This window comes from Pollachius pollachius, assembly GCF_949987615.1.
Source record: "Pollachius pollachius genome assembly, chromosome: 4".
Classification (NCBI taxonomy): Eukaryota; Metazoa; Chordata; class Actinopteri; order Gadiformes; family Gadidae; genus Pollachius; species Pollachius pollachius.
The window spans coordinates 10,999,124-11,021,688 of record NC_136937.1 but is presented as its reverse complement, the minus strand read 5'-3'; the positions used below and the strand labels follow the sequence as shown (position 1 = coordinate 11,021,688).

Here is a 22,565-nt window from a genome sequence, read left to right as displayed (position 1 = left end):
TGGATTCAGGATCATATCTGAGATTGATCTTTATTTCCTTTCTTCTAGACGCTAAGAGGGCGAAGGCCACTTCCTTCAACGCTAATGACCGTTTCCCCTCGCGTTTAGAACCAGCGGCCCCCACCTTCCTCAGTCTTCAAGCTTGCGTTGCCTGGCAAATAGAATTGGAAAAGGAAAAGAAGTCAATACAATGTGAACCCACTCTGTAGTGCTGGCGTGCATGCAGTCGGTGCAGTGCCGTGGTGGACTCTGAGGAAACAGCAGGCCTTTGGATTCTGTTGCAGCCTGATCGTATTGTCTGATGTTGTTTGAGTGTCTTTAAAACTTTGCGATCGTAATGCATCACGGAAATCCGAGTCCCGAGGAAATACGATCGGCTTAGATAGACGCCGAGATATAATGTATAACTACCCGATGCTATGCATCGTTGAAGGGGAAAAAAACGGAAGGAAAAAAAGACAAGGGAACTAAAAGAAAATAGCGACGTGGTAATATATTTTCCAGCTTGTTTATCGCATTTGGACAGGCAGAAGAGAGCGCAGGGTTTGTACATAACGACGTTATGCAACACGTGATCGATGCGAAGAGGTTGCACTTTGTCTGTTTTGGAAAGATCTCTCGTCCTTTCCACACAGCTTTGTTTCAGCGGCCGCCTTTTATCCGGGGTCTTCCCTTGTTCCTTCATGCGTCCGCTTTGGTAACTCACCCCTCCATCGTGGCATTTTCTTGACGTATCGATTCCCCAGGAAAAGGCCACGCAACACCCTGCCAAGGGCAAATAGAAAGGCTTTATTGGTGTGAAATACCAGGCACTCTGGAGAAATCATTACTTCTTCAAATTAGCCTTTAGTGCTCCACAACAACTTTTGCAATAAACGATCTTCGTTTTGCAGGACAACTTCTCGCCACCTCTCGGGTGTCAGTAATATGTCACTCATTGCCTGCTGCCATTCCGTAAAAAAAAAACCTCTAACTACATCGCTATGGCCTCAGGCCACATGGACATACACCAAGATGGGTCCAAATGGGGGCACACATCATCGAGGTTAACCATGCCACTCCACTCCCTCCTGCTCCCTGGATGTCTACAATCCGCTCTCCCTCCCCCGCCTCCCTTACCTCCCCTGCCTGATTACATGTGCCTGCCACCCCCATCTATCAGCCCATTGATTCTGCTGTCTGTGTGGTTGTCTCCCGCCTGGCACTCGGCCTCTTCAGAAGGACTTCATTCTGTGTCTGTTTGTTTACCGCGTCCCCATCAGGTTTCGAGAAGTCTGGTGATTTCTTTTTATCGATATTTCTTTTTTTCTCTTTGTTTAAAAAAGGTTTGCAAAAAGGCAAGATCTTGTGTGGATCGATTTTCAGGTTGAAAGTCTCTGTCTGTCTTTCGGTCCGTCTGTCTGTCTGTCTTTGGCAAATTACCCTGTATGTTCCCCGGGGTTCTTATCCATCTCCATAGGCACGCTGCACTTAAGCAAACACACACAAAAACACAAACCGATCTAGGGGAGAGCAGCAAGGGAAACAAATCAATCGCTTTCGTGTGACATCACTCCTGCTCATGACTTGGTTGGCGTCCGATTGGTTGACTTGTTTTTTATTTTGCATCCATTTTTTTGTCCTTGTCTAGTTTTGTTGTGTTTTTTCTGTTGCATTCAAATTTGATTTTCATCATCACTCTCCTCCTCCTCCCCCTTCCCCCCCACCCTCTGTTCACCTCCCTCCTGCTCCTCCCCCTCCTCCTCCGTCCACTACCTCCTGCCTCCCTGCTCCTCCTCCTCCCCAGACTCTTTGTTTCAGAAGTCATCTGAGGCTAAAGACAGGAATGAATTGGCCCAACCATGTGAGTCCTTCGTTTCATTTTTTCATTATTCGGTGTGTTTGGTTACGTGTTTCCATGTCCCTTAAGAACTCGCCGTACTCTCAGCGTGTCTCACATCACATCCATGGTTCAGTGTGTGCAAATATTGAAAAACACAGACTGCAATCCCTCCTTTCTTTTCGAGTTACCATCCTTTTCCATCTCTCCATCCCAGAAGATCCTAGTTTGGTTTTAGCGTCAGAGAGAAGAAAATCAACAGCGGTTATGACATCACCTCCTGTTCCCCGATTCAAATGTAGAGATCTCTCCTCAAACGTCTTTATTTTCAAACAGAGCCACACCTTCAGGGACCTCACCCTCACCCGCTTGTACCATCGGCCCATGACACACATAGCACACGGGTCACACAGGACACTTTGAGTTTCAGCTGCAGCCTCCTACGTTTGTTTTCCTTGTGTGAGACAGCATGTCGTTTCTTTTTTTCCACCACAGTGCTCCTGGCCTGGTTGCTCCCTGCTAACTTCAGACAGACACACTTTTTATTAGCCCTCGCACCGAAGGGAGCATAACTCAGAGCCCTGACTCCTCAAGTTGAACTGCTCTCTTCCTCCTGTTCTTTATTTACCTCAATGTTATTATGTCTCTCTTATGTCTCCCTATCTGTGTGTGTGTGTGTGTGTGTGTCTCTTTCTCTGAGTCGCCGTCTCTCTCTCTCTATCCCCCCTCCTCTCTCTGTCTCTCTCTCCCTGTCCCTGTCCCTCTCTATATCCCTTCTCTGTGTGTGAGTGTCTCTTGGTCTCTGTCGCTGTCTCTCTCTCTCTGTCATCTCTTTCTCTCTCTCTCTCTCTCTCTCTCTCTCTCTCTCTCTCTCTCTCCCTCTGTCAATCTCTCTCTTTCTCTCTGTCTCTGTAATCTCTGTCTCTACCCAGAGAACAGAGAATGTTCAATAATCCCTTTCATTTCCATATCTTGAAGCCCCCCATGTTCAAAGGGATGTAGTATTCTGGAGTGATACGTTTTAATGCACACTAAGCAGGTTGCTTGCCTTTATCATCAAGGCAGGATATAGGAGACGATTGTTGATTCGACCGTAGGGGGGGGTCCACTCTGGTGTGTGTGTGTGTGTGTGTGTGTGTGGGGGGGGGGGGGGGGGGGGGGGGGGGGGGGGGGGGGGGGGGGGGTGAGACAATGTATGTTAAGTAACGACAACGAAAATCTAGCACAGAGCAGACAACGTTTTACGTAAAGAAAGAATACATGTTCCAGTCTTTCATCGTTTCTTCCTCCCTCGGCTTGGTTCTCAGCCTGTCTGTAGAGGAGAGAATTAGATGCCTGTATGCAGGTTTGTATGTATGTATCTTTGCCAATGATAGCTGAACAGTGTCGACCACACATACTCTTTCAAGGGTGTTTCCATACTGTTCCTAAAGGTGATGAGGAGAGCCCTTTACTGTTCGATTGAGACAATCTGTGAGGTCTCTCTTTGATGGTGGTTATGTAGGCTGTCCTTTGTGACTTTGTTGTGGAAATAAATGTGGGTTTGGATCTTGTGTATGTAGCGAAAGCGATTGTGCCAAGAACACAAGAGTCCATCGTGTTGAATATATTCCTATTCATACATTACGTTCAACACATGGATTTGGATAGATTTCCCAAAAAAAGGCAACAACTTCCCCAGCCACATTGTGTTCACAGTCCATTAATTATATTGAAATTAGAAACTGCACGCACCTCGATTTCCATCATCTATTAACCGCACAATCGCTCTGCTCTGACCAAGGAATCTTTGAGTTATCTCCTCTTCCTGCCTGAGAACACAACAGACACAGATTGAATGCCATCTGTACCGCACAGAGCCACAAGGCTAATTTGCAACAGCCAGCCACGAGGCATAACCTACATACATTCCCTGTGAACGGACCCATGGCCAATGCTGCCCCCTAGTGGACACGTTATTACCTGTTCCATCTGCAAGCCAAGCCCTGTTTTCAACCACATTTTTGGTTTTAGGGGGATAATGACTTCCTTTTTTTAAATGCAGTATTATGATTTTTTCATCTTTCTTGATGTTCTTCGGTCCGTGAAACTGCATACCACCACAAGGTTCTACTGCAGGCATCACACACACACACACACACACACACACACACACACACACACACACACACACACACATACACACATACACACACAAACAGGAGCCGAGACACAGATGTGCTCACACTCATGCATGTCATTGCACAAGTTCTGCTCCTGGCGCTGTAGACGGCCGTGAACAGTTTGCTTTGACTTTCGAGTTAGTGAAGGACATTCTGCTGCACTTATCAAAGGAGTTCCTCCATTGGGAATATTATCGTATTAATTATAAATATTATAATACATATATCTATAACATCCTACGGATATGATATGGCCTGATAAATCATGTGTGATTTGTTGGATGGTTTAATTAGAAGCGTCTTACAATAGTGTCTTACATACAAGTTAACAAGGGTGGTCCCAGTGGGAATCAAACCTTCAACCCTGGCAGGGTTAATGCCTTGCTCTACTAGTTGATACACAGGGAATCAAACCCTCAACCCTGGCAGTGTTAATGCCTTGCTCTACTAGTTGATACACAGGGAATCAAACCCTCAACCCTGGCAGTGTTAATGCCTTGCTCTACTAGTTAACCCACACAGGGAATCAAACTCTAAACCCTGGCAGTGTTAATGCCTTGCTGCACCAGTTGAGCTAGGCGGGACCACTTTGTAGTGAATCTTTCTCTGAACTGGTGGTGCGTATGGCATATGTGTATTGCTGGGATATCTTCCACAGCGTTGCTCAGAAGTCAAAAACACTTATTTTTACCTTCATCGGTGGACAAGAAAGGCTGTGTTATATTTCCTCAGGGGGAGGGTTAGGGAAATATCTGCATTAATCTCCCGCGCTGCTACAGGAACAGGAAATGAGACGGGTGATAATGGTTGTTGTCACACCAGCCATCATACAGACATGATGGATGCTCTCTATAGGGACTAATTGCTTTTCATTCTTGTTCTATCTGTCTCCGTCTCTTCTCCCTTTCTGCTCCCCGCCATCCCACACACACACACACTTTCACACACAAACACACACGCGCACTCACACACACACACAAAACCACTACATTCAAACACACACACACCTCCTTCAACCTAATCCCCCACCCACGCCTTCCACACACACCATTCATCATCATCATCCTCATCATCATCCTCCTCATCATCATCATCCTCATCGTCCTCCTCCTCTGCAGTGGCGCCCAGCACGGACGACGTGGCGCTGTACGCGGGCGTGGTCATCGCGGTCATCATGTGCCTGGTGATCTCGGTGGTAGTGGCGCTCTTCGTCTACAGGAAGAACCACCGAGACTTTGAGTCGGACATCCTGGACTCGTCTGCCCTCAACGGGGGCTTCCAGCCTGTCAACATCAAGACCGCCCGCACAGGTGGGTGGGGAGGGGGGGGGGACAGAGAGAGAGAGAGAGAGAGAGAGAGAGAGAGAGAGAGAGAGAGAGAGAGAGAGAGAGACGGAGTGGGTGTGCGGTGCGAGAAAGAGAAAGAGAGACAGAGAGAGGTGAAGTGTGTGTGTAGTATGAGATGGACAGTATGTGTGTGTGTGTGTGTGTGTGTGTGTGTGTGTGTGTGTGTCTGTGTCTGTGTCTGTGTGTGTGTGCGAGGTGTGAGAGAGACTGCATGACGTGTATATGCCTGTCTGCACCTGTGTGTGTGTGTGTGTGTGTGTGTACGCGTGCACCTGTGTGTGTGTGTCTATGTGCGCACCAGTGCAGGTCATACTCCTGCATCGTTGTACTTCAGCTCCCGTTAGTTAGAAGCATGCTGGAGTGTTTCCGTTGTTTCCACCCACCAAACCCACTGAGTGTCAGGCAGCCCAGCTGTTTGATGGACCCCGCCCTCATGGCATCACCCCGTGAGGGAGACAAGAGTGCTCCTTCCCCAGCTGTGTCAGGCCAGTGGCGGGTGGTGTGTTGTCAGAGCTGATGTGAATCCAAATGTTCGTTCCTCTGGTGTTGGTGTGAGGAAGACATCACAACCTATGGACGTTGTTGTGGGAGCCCTGGTGATGATGAGACGATTAAAGTGTGCATTGTTGTTGCTGTGACGGGAGACCAATCTCTGCACTAGATGTCATTATGGCGTAATAATAATAATCATTAGAGTGGTAATGATAATAATAGTAAGCTGTTTTGCGTGTTCAGCTGATATGATATATGAGTGGAGAGGCAATGTTTAAATGGGCTCAGGCAGGTGCTTGCGGCTTGGACAACAATATGAGAGAGCAGCAAAGTGAAATAATAATAATAATAATATAAATTATTAATAAAAGTAGTTATAATAAAATAAAAATATATATAAAATTATCCTAATATGATTTAGACAACTATATAACCACTACCACGACTCAAGCGGTGCACTTAGAGGTTTGTGTACGTTCACTCTTCCATGCTACTCTCTTTTAAGCTAACAAACAACCGCCTTAGTTTGCAGTGAACTAAGCTAGATAAGCAGGTTTACTATGGCCATCTGTTGCTCATGAGTCACGGCCGTATCCCACTCTCTTTGCTGCCTTCAAGTGTCGATATCTATTCTGTCTCCGGGCTCAAGCGGACTTAGAGGAGGTGTCCCCTAGGAAGGAAGGAAAACAAAGCTGGCTTCTAATGAACCACGCGGCGCTGTCGTCAGGGCAACAGCTGTCCACACTTATTAACAACAAAGCCTCTCAATTTGTTCTGGTTTGGAAAAAAAAGTAATTGTCTGTTGGAGGTTGAGATGTTGTGCTCCTCTCCGTCGTGACCTCACCTCTCATTTTGCTTTTTATTTAGCTATCTAGTCGTTTTAGCAGACGCCTTTATCTTCCGATGCATTTCATTGAGGAGGTGACAGACGGAATGTTAGGCATCTTGCTAATGCTCTTTCTCCTTCCCCCCTCCTCTTCCTCCTCTCCCTTTTTTTATTTTCGTTCTCCTCTCTCTCCTTCCTCATCTTTCTCCTTCCCCACCTCCTCCTCTTCTCCCTCCCTCCTCCTCCTCCTCTTCTCCCTCCCTCCTCCTCCTCCTCTCCTCTTATCCTCCCTCCTCCTTCCTCCTCCGTCCTCTCCCTTCTTCCTCCTCTCCCTCCTCCTCTCCTTCCTCCTCTCCCTTCTCCTCTCCCTCCTCCTCCTCCTCTCCCTCTCCTTCCTCCTCTCCTTCCTCCTCTCCCTTCTCCTCTCCCTCCTCCTCCTCCTCTCCCTCTCCTTCCTCCTCTCCTCCTCCTCTCCTTCCTCCTCTCCCTTCTCCTCTCCCTCCTCCTCCTCCTCTCCCTCCTCCTATCCTTCCTCCTCTCCCTTCACCTCTCCCTCGCCCTCCTCCTCCTCCTCTTCCTCCTCCTCCTCCTTACCCCCCCCCCCCCTCCTCCAGCCGACCTCCTGACGGCGCCCCCGGACCTGACCTCGGCGGCGGCGCTGTACCGCGGCCCCGTCTACGCCCTGCACGACGTGGCCGACAAGATCCCCATGACCAACTCGCCGCTGCTGGACCCGCTGCCCAACCTCAAGATCAAGGTGTACAAACTCGTCGGGCCTGGTGACCCCCCAGGACGAGCTGGGCCTGGCCGGGGACTTTGCCTCCAAGCTCTCCCCCAAGCTGTCCCACTGCCTGCTGGACAGCAGCGGCGAGGGCACCATGGGCCGCCGGGGCCCCCGCCACCCAGACGCTGCTGCGGAGCCGGGACCCCTCCTGCACCGCCGTGGGCTCCTTCAACTCCCAGGGGGGGCACCTCATCGTGCCCAACTCAGGTGGGTGGGTGGAGTGGGGTGGGGTGGGGTGGAGCGGGTTTGAGTGGGACGGGTGGAGGCGTTGAATGTGGTCGGTGAAGAGGTCGGGTGGGGTAGGTGGAGGCGGTTCGGCTGCAGAAATGGTTGGTTTTTCTAGGATAACATTGATGAAATCCATGCAGAGTTTGCATATGTATAATCAATCCAGTAGCGAAAAGTGTCAGCGTGGTGAGTGCATATGCAGGCTGTATAAACTAAATAAATTACACATTCTCAAATATTATCATAACCCATCCGGACCATTGTAATTCTATCTGACTGTTGGCAGATTCGGTTACGTCTTACTGTCATCACTCGGCGATCTGTTCGCTACGTTCAGTTGAATCAACATACATGTGGTATTAATGTAGAGGGGGCATTAGCGTGCACGTTGTATTGCCTTACACATTGTTTTAATATACATACATACAGAGGTCTCAGGAAACACAACTCAACTCTGCGGGCCAAAATGATTGCGCAGATGCATGAAAAGCATTTGAATTCATAGGACTATGTAAAACCTTACGTAGTAAATCAAAGCATGGCTTACCCACACGCCCCAACACACACGCATATACATACACCAACACACACGTACACACACATATACACACACAGTCACACACACACACCAACAAACACTCAGACACACACACGCAGCCGGGCTGATGGATGTCCATGTGTGTGGGAACTCGCATTAGAGAAACAGAGCAGGAGAAGCCCTGGTTTAATGTTTCAGGAGTGGCTTTGTGCTAGCAACGCTGTCCTCACTTCAAACAAGCGCAAGACATTTTTTGTGAAACCTGCCACAGACGCGTGCTGACAGGCGTAGCAGAACTCGCTGCGACAGTGAAAAAGAGAGGCGCAAATGCTCAAGTTTCTTAAGTTTTTCATTTTCTTTTTTTCCCGTGGATTCCTGTAAAACATCTTAACCGGTGGTAGTGCTTAGCCGGCTTATCGCGTTACATAGCGGGAGTGTGGAGAGGGGGGGGGCCCCGAGTATATTTGCCATCTGATCTGTGTGTGTGTGTGTGTGTGTGTGTGTGTGTGTGTGTCTGTGTGTCTGTGTGTCTGTGCTTGTGTAGGTAATGACTTTTTTTTGCCACTGACTGTCTGGGTGGTTTGGTATTTTACATCATCCCCCCAAATGCGTTTCCGCCGAATCTCTTTGAAGTCGGGGTTTGAAAGCGGGTGGCGTAGAGTTAGTAATCCCCGCAGTGGACTTTTGATTACTTTGCTAGCTAGATAGCTAGTGCTCGCAGTAGCGCCGTAGTCCTGTCTGTCAACCTTTAGAAAAGTTCAGCGGAAGGACATGGGGAAATCAATGAGCCATCTGAGAACCGCCGGCAGACAGACAGACAGACGGACGGGACGGGACAGACTTTTCATAAGAGAGAGAAGTAGACTGACATGAACAAAAAGGGAGACGGAGAAAGAGAGCGCGAGAGAGAGAGAGGAAAGAAGAAAACGAGAGTGCACAGGCCACCATATTAAGTTTGTGATGGAAAAATGTTAATCATACTCAAGGATTATTGATTTTGGACATGAAATGCCACATGCCATATGACAAGACATCAATGTAGATATATATTTATATGGGAATGAGGGAACCACAATTATTTTACTTGTCAATAGAAAGGCTGCAGTCCTGTTTGGCCTATTATATGCCTAGAAGCACTATGAATGTTGAAAAATATATGGGAATTTATGAAATTCATAATAAATTAACAAATAGTATTTGAGTTTTTTGTCACTCTACATAATATGCTATGAATATTATGAAAACCCATCACACCCTTCATTAAAAAGATTGTCAGGGCAAATACATTAAACAATCATTCCACGAGCACACACTTACTATGCAGGCTTTGCATGGATCAGAATGGTATTGGTATTGGTATTCTACATACAGAATATTTTAGGTTTATTATACTGATGTGGGGTGTGAATGGTTGGAAAAAAGCGTTTGTTAAATTCCCTAAATGTAAATGTACTGATGTATATGTTTGTTTTCTTTGTGCGTGTTTGTGCGTGCCTGTGTGTGTGTGTTCGTATGTGTGTGTGTGTGTTTGTGTGTGTGTGTGTTTGCCTGTGTGTGTGTGTGTATGTGTGTGTGTGTGTGTGTGTTTGACTGTGTATGTGTGTGTGTGTGTGTGTTTGTGTGTGTGTGTTTGCCTGTGTATATGTGTGTGTGTGTGTGTGTGTGTGTGTGTGTGTGTGTGTGTGTGTGTGTGTGTGTGTGTGTGTGTGTGTGTGTGTGTGTGTGTGTGTGTGTGTGCAGGGGTGAGCCTCCTGGTCCCGGCCGGGGCGGTGCCCCAGGGCAGGGTGTATGAGATGTACGTGACGGTCCAGAGAAAGGACAGCATGAGGTAGGCTTCAGGAACACACACTCCATGGCTCCTCTGTCTGTGTGCTTTCTGTCCAACGCTTTTTATATCTTTGTGTCGGTGTATGTGTTTGCCATTTGTGTGTGTGTGTGTGTGTGTGTGTTTTTGTCTTTATATGTGCGTGTCCATATTACAGATTTTGTGTGTGTGTGTGTGTGTGTGAGAGTGTTCATATGTTTGTCCATATGTGTTTGTTTGTTACTGGGTCTAGGTGTGTGCGTGTATATAAATGTGTGTGAATATGCATCAACGTATGTGGTACTTTGACATATTGAACTCTCAAACACATAACTCTCTGATTCTATCTCTTTCACTTCTCTCTCTCTCTCTCTCTCTCTCCCTCTCTCTCTCTCTCTCTCTCTCTCTCTCTCTCTCTCTATCTATCTCTCTCTCTCTCTCTTTCTCTCTCTCTCTCTATCTCTCTATCTCTCTCTCTCTCCCTCTCTCTCTCTCTCTCTCTCCCTCTCTCTCTCTCTCTCTCTCTCTCTCTCTGTCTCTCTCTCTCTCTCTCTACCAGGCCCATGGTAGACGATGGGCAGACTGTGCTGAGTCCGGTGGTAAGCTGCGGACCCCTGGGGGCGTTGCTCACCCGGCCCGTCGTCATAACGATGCACCACTGCGCAGTGTGCGACGGCCAGCAGGATTGGCTCATCCAACTAAAGGGCCAATCACAGCAGAGCCAATGGGAGGTGAGCTACGGATGGCCCCAACTTCACCATAGATCAATACAAACCAGTAAAAAATAACTACAATTCATGAATGACACATGGAGACACATTTGCCACCTACTCAACCAGTATGGTACTCAACAGGAACATTTAATTTTTTTATTATTTAAACATTTTCTAACCATTTCAAATAACTCTTGCAATGTCTCTGCTGCTTTCGACAACACCTTTTAGTTGTATATGCATGCTTGTGTGCTTTGTTTGTATGAGTGAATGTTTGTGTGGGTGTTTGTGTTCGTTCTTCTGCCCTCCTTTGCGGCTTTGACGCTGTTTGACACGTCGACAGCAATCAATCCAAAGTTTCACAGTACATCATCATAACGACCCCCCCCCCTCTCCACTCCGAAGAAACCCTCAAACAAAAGCTGAAACGCCATCTGACTTTTCTCTGGTTTCCAGTTCATTCGTCAAAAAGTACCTTCTAGAATCTTTCCGTGAGAGTCCCTTGTGATTTATGGTCAAAGCCAATCCCCCCTAGACGATCTCGAGCTATCAGAGTTCTGCTAAATCCATCCATCATGTCCTCTGCGACAGCCGCTATGAAATTCCTGCTGCTTAGCAACGACTTCCTATAAATGTATAACACACGCACTAAGCGTCACCTCATCGAGGACCTTTCAGCTCCTGCTCATTCCGTTATAAAGGGTACGTCGTATGGAAATAGTTCTCAGAACAGGGGGAGGAACGAGTGAAGCGTTCCTCCCTTGGGAGGAACGCTTTGCCATCTTGATAGCCTTCAGGGTCAAACCCTTTGGTTTTGAAAGGCGTTCTAGGAGTTTTGAATGTCCAAGGAATTCCAACAAAACTTTGGCATCTTGGGAGACTTCAGTGACAAACCCCCACCCTGAACACTCCCAAGATGACAATGTTTCCTTGGAATTCTGTGGACATTCCCAGCTGCTAGGAACTGGAACTGTCTATGTAGTGTTCATCTACTCAAAGGCTTTGATGTATCTCTGATTTCTTCTATGGTTGCGCCCTTATGCGGCAGAACGGAGAAAGTCCGGAATAAACACGATTTTCTATCCTTTTTTCTTCTAATTGTTCTTCTTCTTTGTTGCTTTGTGCGATCCATACCTTGAAGAAAGGGCCTCGCTTTTGTCGTTGACAGGGAAATCTTTAAACCAAATGTTTCCAGGAATAATTTTGATGTTCTTATAGGATTTCTCCACGATGGGTATCTTTTAATATGTCTCCCAGGCACTATAAAAAGCCTTCGATAAGAAAAAATATTTGCTTATTATGAACCTTTCGATATTGCACACAATGCCAGACTGAGTGACTTTGATGAATAGCTTTGAAATGGCCAATAAAGCTCAGCGGGAGTGTTTGCGTTTTAACAGAGAAATAAGTATCGATTAGATCTTTGGCCTGTCGGAGGCCCATGAACGGTAATAATGGGAGCTGGCAAGTTTCTGGCTGCGGCTTCACACCGAGACAGACCATTAACAAACACATGCGTGTGTGTGTGTGTGTGTGTGTGTGTGTGTGTGTGTGTGTGTGTGTGTGTGTGTGTGTGTGTGTGTGTGAATGTGTGTTGGTGTATGTGTGTATGTGTGTGTGTGTGTGTGTGGGCTGCTGTGAAATATTGCTTTTGATGACACGTCGGATCTAAGTGCGTATTCATCATGGAAGAGAGTGAGTATTCCCGGCGCTCATTAAAAGAAGATTTCTTCATCGTATTATCACCTTGGATCAATTGGTGGTCCATTACTTAAACACAGATGGAGTTGGAAAGGGCTGTGTGTGTGTGTGTCCATGTGTGTGTGTGTGCGCCTGTGTGTCTGTGTGTGTGTGTGTGTGTGTATGTGTGTGTGCTTGTGTGTGTGTGTGTGTGCATGTGTGTGTGTGTGTGTGTGTGTGCCCTTGTGTGTGTGCGCCTGTGTGTGTGTGTTCGTGTGTGTGTGCGTTAGCAGATAATGATTAGGAGGTTTGTGGTGCTTTGTGCAGCTAGTTAAGCCGTGATTCATCTCACAGAAGTCGGGAACCATGGCCACGGATAAAAGCTGCTGGCCACGTCGAAGCGTGCATTCCGTGCACTGCGGTCGACCCTCCGTGCACACCCAGCCAGCCAGTGGTCATTTACCACTCGGCTGTAATTATCACCCCAATAACTAGTTTCTAGCGCGCTCCCCCTGCAACAGTTAAACAGTCTAATGGCCGGCCGTAACGCCACCGTAAAGCGGCCTTAATCACAATAAAGCACTGTAATTCCTCCATTGTCTCTCATCATAATAAGCTGAATTTATGCCTTTGTTAATGCAGCGGCCTGTAGAGCTAGAGAGAGAGAGAGAGAGAGGGGGGGGGGAGAGAGAGAGAGACTGAGACAGAGAGTGAGACAGAGAGTGAGAGAGAGAGAGAGAGAGAGAGAGAGAGAAAGAGAGAGAGAGAAGGAGAGAGAGAGAGAGGGGGGGAGAGAGAGAGAGAGACTGAGACAGAGAGTGAGACAGAGAGTGAGAGAGAGAGAGAGAGAGAGAGAGAAAGAGAGAGAGAGAAGGAGAGAGAGAGAGAGAGAGACACACACAAATTAAAGCAACCAATAAAACCTTTTCACAGAGGTATCATCGTGGACAAACACAGGCGTCGCTCATAACACTAATTATGGGTCTGCTCCTTTTATGTAGCAGACCTGTAATTAGCGTGACGAGCGACACCTGTGTTTGTTCTACGACGATGCCCCTGTGAAGAATAGGTCTATTAAGAGAAAGAGTTGCGGTACAAAGAAAAAGGTAACTTGAGGTATGACGAAAGAGAGGAATAAAAGACACTGAGGTTTATGAGGAGGGAGAAGGACCGAGCGGGAGAGAGAGACAGCTGGACAAGACGAGAGAAATGTGGGGAGCATGACGGAGTGATAATGATCACTAGGTGTGATGTCCTATCAGAATTCATTTAACGACCGTAGCTGTTCTGAGCCGTGAACCATAACAACAACAACATAGCTAGATATTGCTAATACCCATGGATTCCAAGATAAAGCATTGAGCTCGCCCGCACATATTTTCCTAAGCATAAGAGGAGGATTCTCCTGTGTTAACATGAGCAGGTGTTAGCATAAGCAGATTGATAAAGACTTAGACTTGAATAGATAAAAGTAAAGCAAGTGGTGTTTAAGATTATGTACGGTGATTGTGTTTATTACAGGGTGCCAGGTCAAGATACTAAAATAAACATAAAAGGAGGAATTACTCTTTATGCTGCTATCCTTTTTTTCTCCCAGTCTTTGTTTTGTTGAGTTTGATCATAAAATGGGATAAGAGATTGCGGTTTTATGTTGTGGGTTATTATGTATACGATAAACAAAATTACCTTCAGTTTCAAGGACAATCTACCCGGCAATGAGTTCCAAAATAGCAGCTTGCTCGTTCGCCAGAAAGACTGGTTAAATTATGCACCACCACAGAAGAAGAGACGGCAGTCCAATGTTCATTATTCTCTTTCTTATCCTTCTCTCTCTCTTCCTTTCTTTTGGTGGCCGTGATTAATGTACTCCTGCTTTAACTCTCCTAAACCAAAATTGGACCTACACAGAGTCCACTTTGCATTTATTTTTGCCTTCTTATCCACTGACTTTTTGCCCTTCCTAATGTCACCTTATTGGTTTTCCTGCCCTTTCCCAGCACTAACACCTCCATTTGGTTTCGTCCCCCTCCCTCTCTTTCATGTTAAAGGGGACATATCAAACCACCAGGTGTGAGTGTGATTAGCCATTACAAGCTGTTTTCAAAATGTGCAGCATTGTGACATCACAGGTGGGCGTGTCCACCTAGCTGTATGACGGATAGATGAGTAACGTTTGCTACGGTCCACTGGGTAGGCGGGTAGACTGATCTATCCAGCACACATCACAGGTGGACACGCCCACCTGTGATGTCACAATGCTGCACATTTTCAAACCTGCTTGTAATGGCTAATCACACTCACACCTGGCGGTATGATATGTCCCCTTTAAGGACGTGGTGGTGGTCGGCGAGGAGAACTTCACCACGCCGTGCTACGTCCAGATGGACGACGAGGCCTGCCACATCCTGACGGAGACGCTGGGCACCTACTGCCTGGTGGGCCAGCCCCTCAGCGCCTCCACCACCAAGCGCCTCAAGCTGGCCATCTTCGGCCCCGTCACCTGCTCCGCCATGGAGTACCACATCAGGGTGTACTGCCTGGACGACACGCAGGACTCCCTCAAGGTGCGGCGGGGCTGGGCTGGGTGTGGGTGTGGGTGTGTTTTTAGTGTGTGTTTGTGTGTGTGTGGGTGTGTGTGTGTGTGTGCGCATCTGTGTGTGTGTGTGTGTGTGTGTCCCTGCGTATGTGTATGCATGTATCTGCGCGCGTGTGTGTGTGTGTGTGTGTGTGTTTGCATGTATGTGTGTGTGTGTGTGTGTGTGTGTGTGTGTTTGTGGGTGTGCGTACATGGACATATGTGTTTGGTTGCAGGTGTGCATGGATGCATGTATGTGCTTTGGTATCGATGCATGGATGTGAGTGCTCAGCGCTTTTGCTGAGTGTGTGTTCATCAGCGCAAGCATTTCTGTGGGTTAAGGGGTCCGTGAGGGGGCGCAGAGATTTGTCTGTTTGGCTTAGATGCATATATTTGCTTGCCAATAGATACATGGATGAGTGGGCTTTGGTGTGTGTGTGTGTTGGTTTGTGTCTATGTGGGTTTGTGTGTTTGTCCGCACAAGCATTTCTGTGGGTTAAGGGGTTTGGTTTTAATGAACTCTTTAGCCGGTGTGAGCGGTCTTACTTCATCCATTCATTCATTACCAGGAATGGATTCTCAACACAGAGAGACACTCCAGACAAGGAATGTTCATTAATTAGCGAACGCTGTCTTCAGCAGGGGCGTGTAGGACTTAATGAAGGAATGGTTAGCGGTGGTGCTGGTACTAGCATTAGCGTTGGCGTGTAGGCGTAGCCGGCAGCTGACTGGTGGGAGGCAAAAGAGAAGCAACCTTTTGTGTTGGAAGGAGCCTGCATCCATTTGAATATCATCTCCATGCATTTAGCCTGGAGTTTTAGATAAACGTGTCTGCTGAAACTACAGCTACATATTTCCCCTTGTGTGTGTGTGTGTGTGTGTGTGTGTGTGTGTGTGTGTGTGTGTGAGAGGGTGTGTCCTATTCTTTACTTTATCCCTGCGTTGGTTTAGGCTGTTACACTCATGCATGGAAGAGAGACATGGGAAGATAATGAGTATGGGCCAGGATTACTTGTGGGTTGGCCATGGGTATTAGGTTTGTAAAGGGGGAATTATACATGATAGTCATTCAGCTAAATGGGAAAAGGTCTCTGAAAGGTCTCAGATTATCTTTCTTCATAAAGCCTGCTCAGAATGCTTTATATGTACCACACGCAACTTGGATGCAAACTTTACGTTTAAGACATTATTTCATTCACAGTAAATCGTGTATAATACCATAAAAAGTCTAAATGCATGGATTTATGCATGTGTGTGTTTGTGTGTTTGTGAGTGTGTGTGTGTGTGCGTTTGTGTGCATGTGTGTACGCAATAAAATATTGTTATACACAGAATGCATTACATTTACTACGCTAAACTTGCAGATTTTGTCCAGAAATTATTTTATTGACTTTTATTATTATATTCTATTAAAAAAAATTAATAATGAAAGCATAAATACATGAATTTGTGCATAACTTTTTGTTTGTGTGTGTGTGTGTGTGTTTGTGTGTGTCTCTGCATGTGTGTTTGCGTGTGTGTGTGTGTGTGTGTGTGTGTGTGTGTGTGTGTGTGTGTGTGTGTGTGTGTCGTTGTGCCCATAGGAGGTCCTGCAGATGGAGAAGCAGATGGGGGGGAAACTCCTTGACGAACCAAAGACCCTGAACTTTAAAGACAGCACCCACAACCTGAGGCTGTCAATCCACGATATCCCCCACACCATGTGGAAGAGCAAGCTGCTGGCCAAGTACCAGGTAAACTGCCCCCTGGAGGCCTTCGTGGGAAGGGGCTAGTGGAGAAAAATATCATTAAGCACCATTAATTTAAAAACACACCAAGCGTACTCAATTCTCTAATGTCCCAGGGCTAAAATCCAGGCCAAGTACATCAGCTCCAACGGCTCTTAATCACACGTAGAGATTTGTCTGCCTCTCAAAAATCGTATTTCCAAGGGCTAGGTACCCCTTCCCCTTAGCCCTACCTGTCAATGAAACGACTATTGGGACAGCCCTACCCCTATGCGAGGGTTAGGGCTTAGGGATAGGGTTTAGGGGTGAATTGGGATTGGGCCTAGGTCGCACAGGGGCCAACGTTTCAGTCGTATTCTAACGCTTGCTTTTGTATTCCTTTAATTATTGTGGCATTTCCTTTCGTTCTGGCATTTCCCTGCCATTGCTACTCGCTCAATTTGCAAACTACGACAAACTCGAAACCTTCAACAAAACCTCCCCTGCATCGAAGGGAACCACAGCCTTTCCTTAAAAACAACAAGGACCATATCCCATTCTTTCTCCCAGATCATGACTGACCTCTGACCTCTGCCCTTCTCCTCTGCCCCCCCGACCCCCTGTCACCCTACAGGAGCTGTCCTTCCAGCAGGTGTGGGCGGGGTCCCACAGGAACCTCCACTGCAGCTTCGCCCTGGAGCGCTTCTCCCCCGCCACCGCCTGCCTGGCCTGTAAGCTGTGTGTGCGGCAGGTGGAGGGGGAGGGCCAGATCTTCCAGCTGGAAACCACCCTCGCTGAGGTACAGCTTTCCGCCGTTTACTACGCTCCGTGGTGGGTGGCTGGGGTCGAACGGGCTCCATCGCTCCCTAGTTCCCTAGTCGCTATCCACTGAGCACTAGTTAGTAGACTAGGTGTGGTTGGTTTTTGCGACGGCGTGGCTTGCTCCACTAATTTGTCGTCACTCGGTCCCTCCCTTCCCTAGTCACTATAGAGTGAGCACTAGTTTGTACACCATGTGTTGTTGGTCATGTGACTGCGTGGCATGTAACACTAACTTGTGGTGTGAGTCGCGATATTTGTTAGATAAATAGAGTAAAAAAGGAAAACGTTGGGTAAATATTAGCAAGTCTTCTCAGAGTGAATAATTGAAGAATTGTTGGAAACAATTTTACATAATGGAGTACGTGTTGAGAGAAATACACGCGGGGCCATCGGGGATGTGAGGCTTATTGGCTTCTTCTGCTGAGGATTGGTTATGATTTATTAATATTTATATTAGCTTTAATGACCGCTACCTGGCCTTGGGGTTCTTGGTTCCACGGCAAACCACCGTCTTTTCCCTGAATCCAGATGTAAGAGCGCTTCCACCGAAGAACCAACACTTGGCAACCAAAACATGACTCTGTCTGCCTCATTAAAGTTAAAATATGACGAAAACACTCAATTGTTTGGCTTTCACGCCGACGCACCGAAACCCTTGTTTCCTCGGTCCACTTCCTCTGTTGACACGCCTTCAGGGTTGAAACTGCATCTATGTGTGATTGTGTGTGTTCATCTCTTTCTCTCTCTTTTGTTCTATCTGACTCTCTTGCCTTCTCTGTCTCTCTCTCTCTCTGTCTCTCTCCCTCTCTCTCTCTCTCTCTGTCTCTGTCTCTCTTTCTCTGTCTTTGTCCCTCTTTCCATCTCTCTCTCTCTCTCTCTCTCTCTCTCTGTGTCTCTCTCTCTCTCTCTCTCTCTCTGTGTCTCTCTCTATCTGTCTCTCTTTCCATCTCTCTCTCTCTCTCTCTCTCTCTCTCTGTCTCTCTCTATCTGTCTATCTCTCTCTCTCTCTCTCTCTCTCTCTCTCTCTCTGTGTCTCTCTCTCTCTCTGTGTCTCTCTGTATCTGTCTCTCTTTCCATCTCTCTCTCTCTCTGTGTCTCTCTCTCTCTCTCTCTCTCTCTCTCTCTCTCTCTCTCTCTCTCTCTCTCTCTGTCTCTCTCCCTGACAGGACACACAGAACATCGACACGTCTTTGCTGGACCCGGCCAGTAACATCACCACGCTGGTGGGGCCCAACGCCTTCCGCATCCCCGTGTCGGTGCGCCAGAAGCTGTGCGGCAGCCTGGACGCCCCCCAGACCCGCGGCAACGACTGGAGAATGCTGGCCCACAAGCTCAGCCTGGACCGGTGAGTGGCTGTGTGTGTGTGTGTGTGTGGGAAGGTGGTGGTGGTGGCTGTGTGGGGGGGAGGTGGTGGTGGTGGTGGTGGTGGTGGCTGTGGTGGAGGGGAGGTGGTGGTGGTGGCTGTGCTTGCTGGCTGCTTGGGAGTCGGCTTGTGTGTGTGTGTGTGTGTGTGTGTGTATGTGTTTATTGGTGTAAGTATTCAAGTTTATTTGGGTTTTAGTTTAAATGTTTGTGTGTGTGTGGTTGTGTGTGTGTGTATGTGTGTGTGTGTGTGTGTGTGTGTATGTGTGTGTGTGTGTGAGTACAGACATGGGCCGTGTGTCCCAGAGTAATCCATAATCCCAAATTTAATGTTTTCTTTCATAATGCTTCAGTGCGCACACAAAGTATAAATCACCACGGTAACGGATGGAACAAGCTCCCTATATTACCTGCCACCCTTGGTGCACATTTAGGCTCATTTATAACGCATACAATCACAAAGACACACACACACACACACACACACACACACCATAAAGGGAGACAGACAAGGGACGAGCTTAAAGGGACAGGCAAATTGTGCATGTATACACACGCACACACACTCACACACATGCAAGTACACATTACATTTCCTCTACATTTTATTATGATTTGATGTTTATCTCAGAGGACCTACAATAGCTTAAAGGAAAACGATACCACAGATGACTTGAATTTAGAATATGCTTGTTATCAAATAGATCTTAAAACCTCCACTCACTAACCCCTCCCCTTACTAACCCCTCCCCTCACTAACTCCTCCCTCTCACTTACCCCTCCCCTCACTAACTCCTCCCTCTCACTTACCCCTCCCCTAACTAACTCCTCCCTCTCACTTACCCCTCCCCTCACTAACTCCTCCCTCTCACTAACCCATCCCCTCACTAACTCCTCCCTCTCACTTACCCCTCCCCTAACTAACTCCTCCCTCTCACTTACCCCTCCCCTCACTAACTCCTCCCTCTCACTTACCCCTCCCCTAAGTAACCCCTCCCTCTCACTAACCCATCCCCTAACTAACTCCTCCCTCTCACTAACCCCTCCCCTAACTAACTCCTCCCTCTCACTAACCCCTCCCCTCACTAACTCCTCCCTCTCACTAACCCCTCCCCTCACTAACTCCTCCCTCTCACTTACCCCTCCCATAACTAACCCCTCCCTCTCACTAACTCCTCCCTCTCACTAACCCCTCCCCTCACTAACTCCTCCCTCTCACTTACCCCTCCCCTCACTAACTCCTCCCTCTCACTTACCCCTCCCCTAACTAACTCCTCCCTCTCACTTACCCCTCCCCTAACTAACCCCTCCCTCTCACTAACCCCTCCCATAACTAACTCCTCCCTCTCACTTACCCCTCCCCTAACTAACTCCTCCCTCTCACTAACTCCTCCCCCTCACTAACTCCTCCCTCTCACTAACTCCTCCCTCTCACTAACCCCTCCCCTAACTCACTCCTCCCTCTCACTTACCTCTCCCCTAACTAACTCCTCCCTCTCACTAACTCCTCCCTCTCACTAACTCCTCCCTCTCACTAACCCCTCCCCCTCACTAACCCCTCCCTCTCACTAACTCCTCCCTCTCACTAACCCCTCCCCCTCACTAACCCCTCCCTCTCACTTACCCCTCCCCTAACTAACCCCTCCCTCTCACTTACCCCTCCCCTCACTTACCCCTCCCCCTCACTAACTCCTCCCCCTCACTAACTCCTCCCCTTTCTCCTCACCCAGGTATTTAAACTACTTTGCCACCAAGGCCAGTCCTACGGGAGTGATCTTGGACTTGTGGGAAGCCCAGCATTTCCCCGACGGGAACCTCCACCGCCTGGCCCAGGTCCTCGAGGAGATGGGGCGCCATGACAGCCTGTTCCCCATGGCAACCGACCACTGACACCACCACCTACAGCTCCTCCACCACGCAACTCCGAGGGAATATGGCATTCAACAGGCTATGACAGGGCAATGAGACGACCCAAGAGAAATGATACAAATTTTTGCCCCCAATACACAACACTACCCACACATGCATACATACATACTTGTGCACACAAAGACATAGACACACACACACACAAACACACACAAACACACGCAAGATGGAATACTCGAACACTGTAAGAACGCTAGCTTGGCTTATTCAGCAGTGGCCCGGTGTAAGCAACTAAAAGGGTCTCAAAACTTGAAGTGTAAACAGAAATGTCTGTCGCTCCAATCTTTCTCACTCTCTCTCTCTCTCTCTCGCTCTCTCTCTCTCTGTCTTTCACACTCTTTCTCCTACTCGATTTTTCCATCTCAGTCTTACTCTGTATGCCGCTTTTTGTTTTTAATGCTACCACTTCATATTCCGTGCTTCTGGAAACAGCCGTGAGGGTGTTTGGATTGACTTGGCCATCTAGATATTTGGATACTGACAAACCACGTCGGACAACAACTCCAGCGGTGGAGAATGCGAGCTGGAGTCGATGAATGGCAGGGAAAGCTTTCATTAGCTTTGATAAAAAGGGACGCCGTTTATTCCTCTCCTCCTCTGGTGAACTATCGGCATCGTCAGTGATAAACACATTCTGTGATAACATAGTATTTAATGCCACATTTATTTATGCGTGAATATATTACTTTTTTCGTTGTAGTTTTTATGTGTCCTTCGAATCAATGTTGGTGTTTTTTCTGCTGCCGTCGCATTTGGGTTATGATGTAGCGGCCCCTGGTGGATTTCTGAGGTACTGACACGTTTTTGTCAGTCAAACAAACGCAAAGAGACTACATGTACATAAGTCGGGTGTTGAAACTGTAATCATATTACAGTACTATGTTTTGAATTAAGTGTCAATGCTTTCAATAGTTATTTTATTACTGTTGATTTATAATTATGTTTGTTTTCCTTTTATTTTATGAAAGATTTGATCTATTTTATTTTTGGATCGGACCAGTCCATTGCCACATGTAAACAGTGAGACAGACTCTATGTTGAACTAAATTAAATCATGACTTATTTGCTGTGATTTCTGCCCCATTTCTGGATATCAACCACACGATAAAAAAAAAACAAAGGGGAGAGGCAGATATGAAAGCATACGATTGATTTGTCAATATTATAATATTTTTGTAGCAACAATGCAACTAAAAACAGAAGATTGCCTTTTACCAAATAACTGATTTACACAATATGGGGTTTATTTGATACCTCGGTCAAGTCATTTATGTGTTTTTTTACGGCCAGAAATGTAGGATATTTGGAGAGGGAATGTATAATAAGTTAATCAAAGACATAGCTCGGAGACAGAGGGAATAGGGCCGTACAGCTCAATAATTGTTTTGTATTCATGACTGTTTCTTGACCATCTATTTCGCAAAGCCGTCTATGCAAATGTTGGATCCTTTCACAAAAATCTTTCTCGTACATTTTCAAGTGGTCGTCTTTCGCATCCCATAGTTGTTTTTTTTTAAAGCTTTACAATTTCTGTTATAAAAATTATTATTGCTTTTATTATTATTATTATTATTATTATTATTATTATTATTATTATGTATAGTGTGATCATTCTGTTACTGGCAATTGCTTGCATTTCATCTGTCAAGTTATTGTACAAAGTGTAAGAAAGAATTTTTAAGACTAATAATAAATTATATTTATATGCAACACTGAATCTCAAAAGGTCGCTGTTTGTGTCTTTCTTGTGTCTTACTCTTTTCTTTTGCGATAACTTTA

General features: G+C 46.9%; 1 protein-coding gene across 1 annotated transcript in view; it reads left to right on the top strand.

Annotated features, from left to right (window-relative positions):
• Positions 1-21,912, top strand: part of unc5cb (unc-5 netrin receptor Cb) — a 127,426-nt gene extending 105,514 nt beyond the window's left edge. The window contains 11 exon segments of the mRNA XM_079734509.1: positions 5,100-5,291; positions 7,260-7,408; positions 7,410-7,511; positions 7,513-7,636; positions 9,936-10,023; positions 10,559-10,730; positions 14,723-14,956; positions 16,551-16,700; positions 17,308-17,472; positions 18,662-18,840; positions 20,588-21,912. Of these exon segments, the coding sequence (XP_079590635.1) occupies positions 5,100-5,291; positions 7,260-7,408; positions 7,410-7,511; positions 7,513-7,636; positions 9,936-10,023; positions 10,559-10,730; positions 14,723-14,956; positions 16,551-16,700; positions 17,308-17,472; positions 18,662-18,840; positions 20,588-20,747 (1,715 nt within the window). The 3' untranslated portion in view covers positions 20,748-21,912.
• The last annotated feature ends 653 nt before the right edge of the window (positions 21,913-22,565 follow it).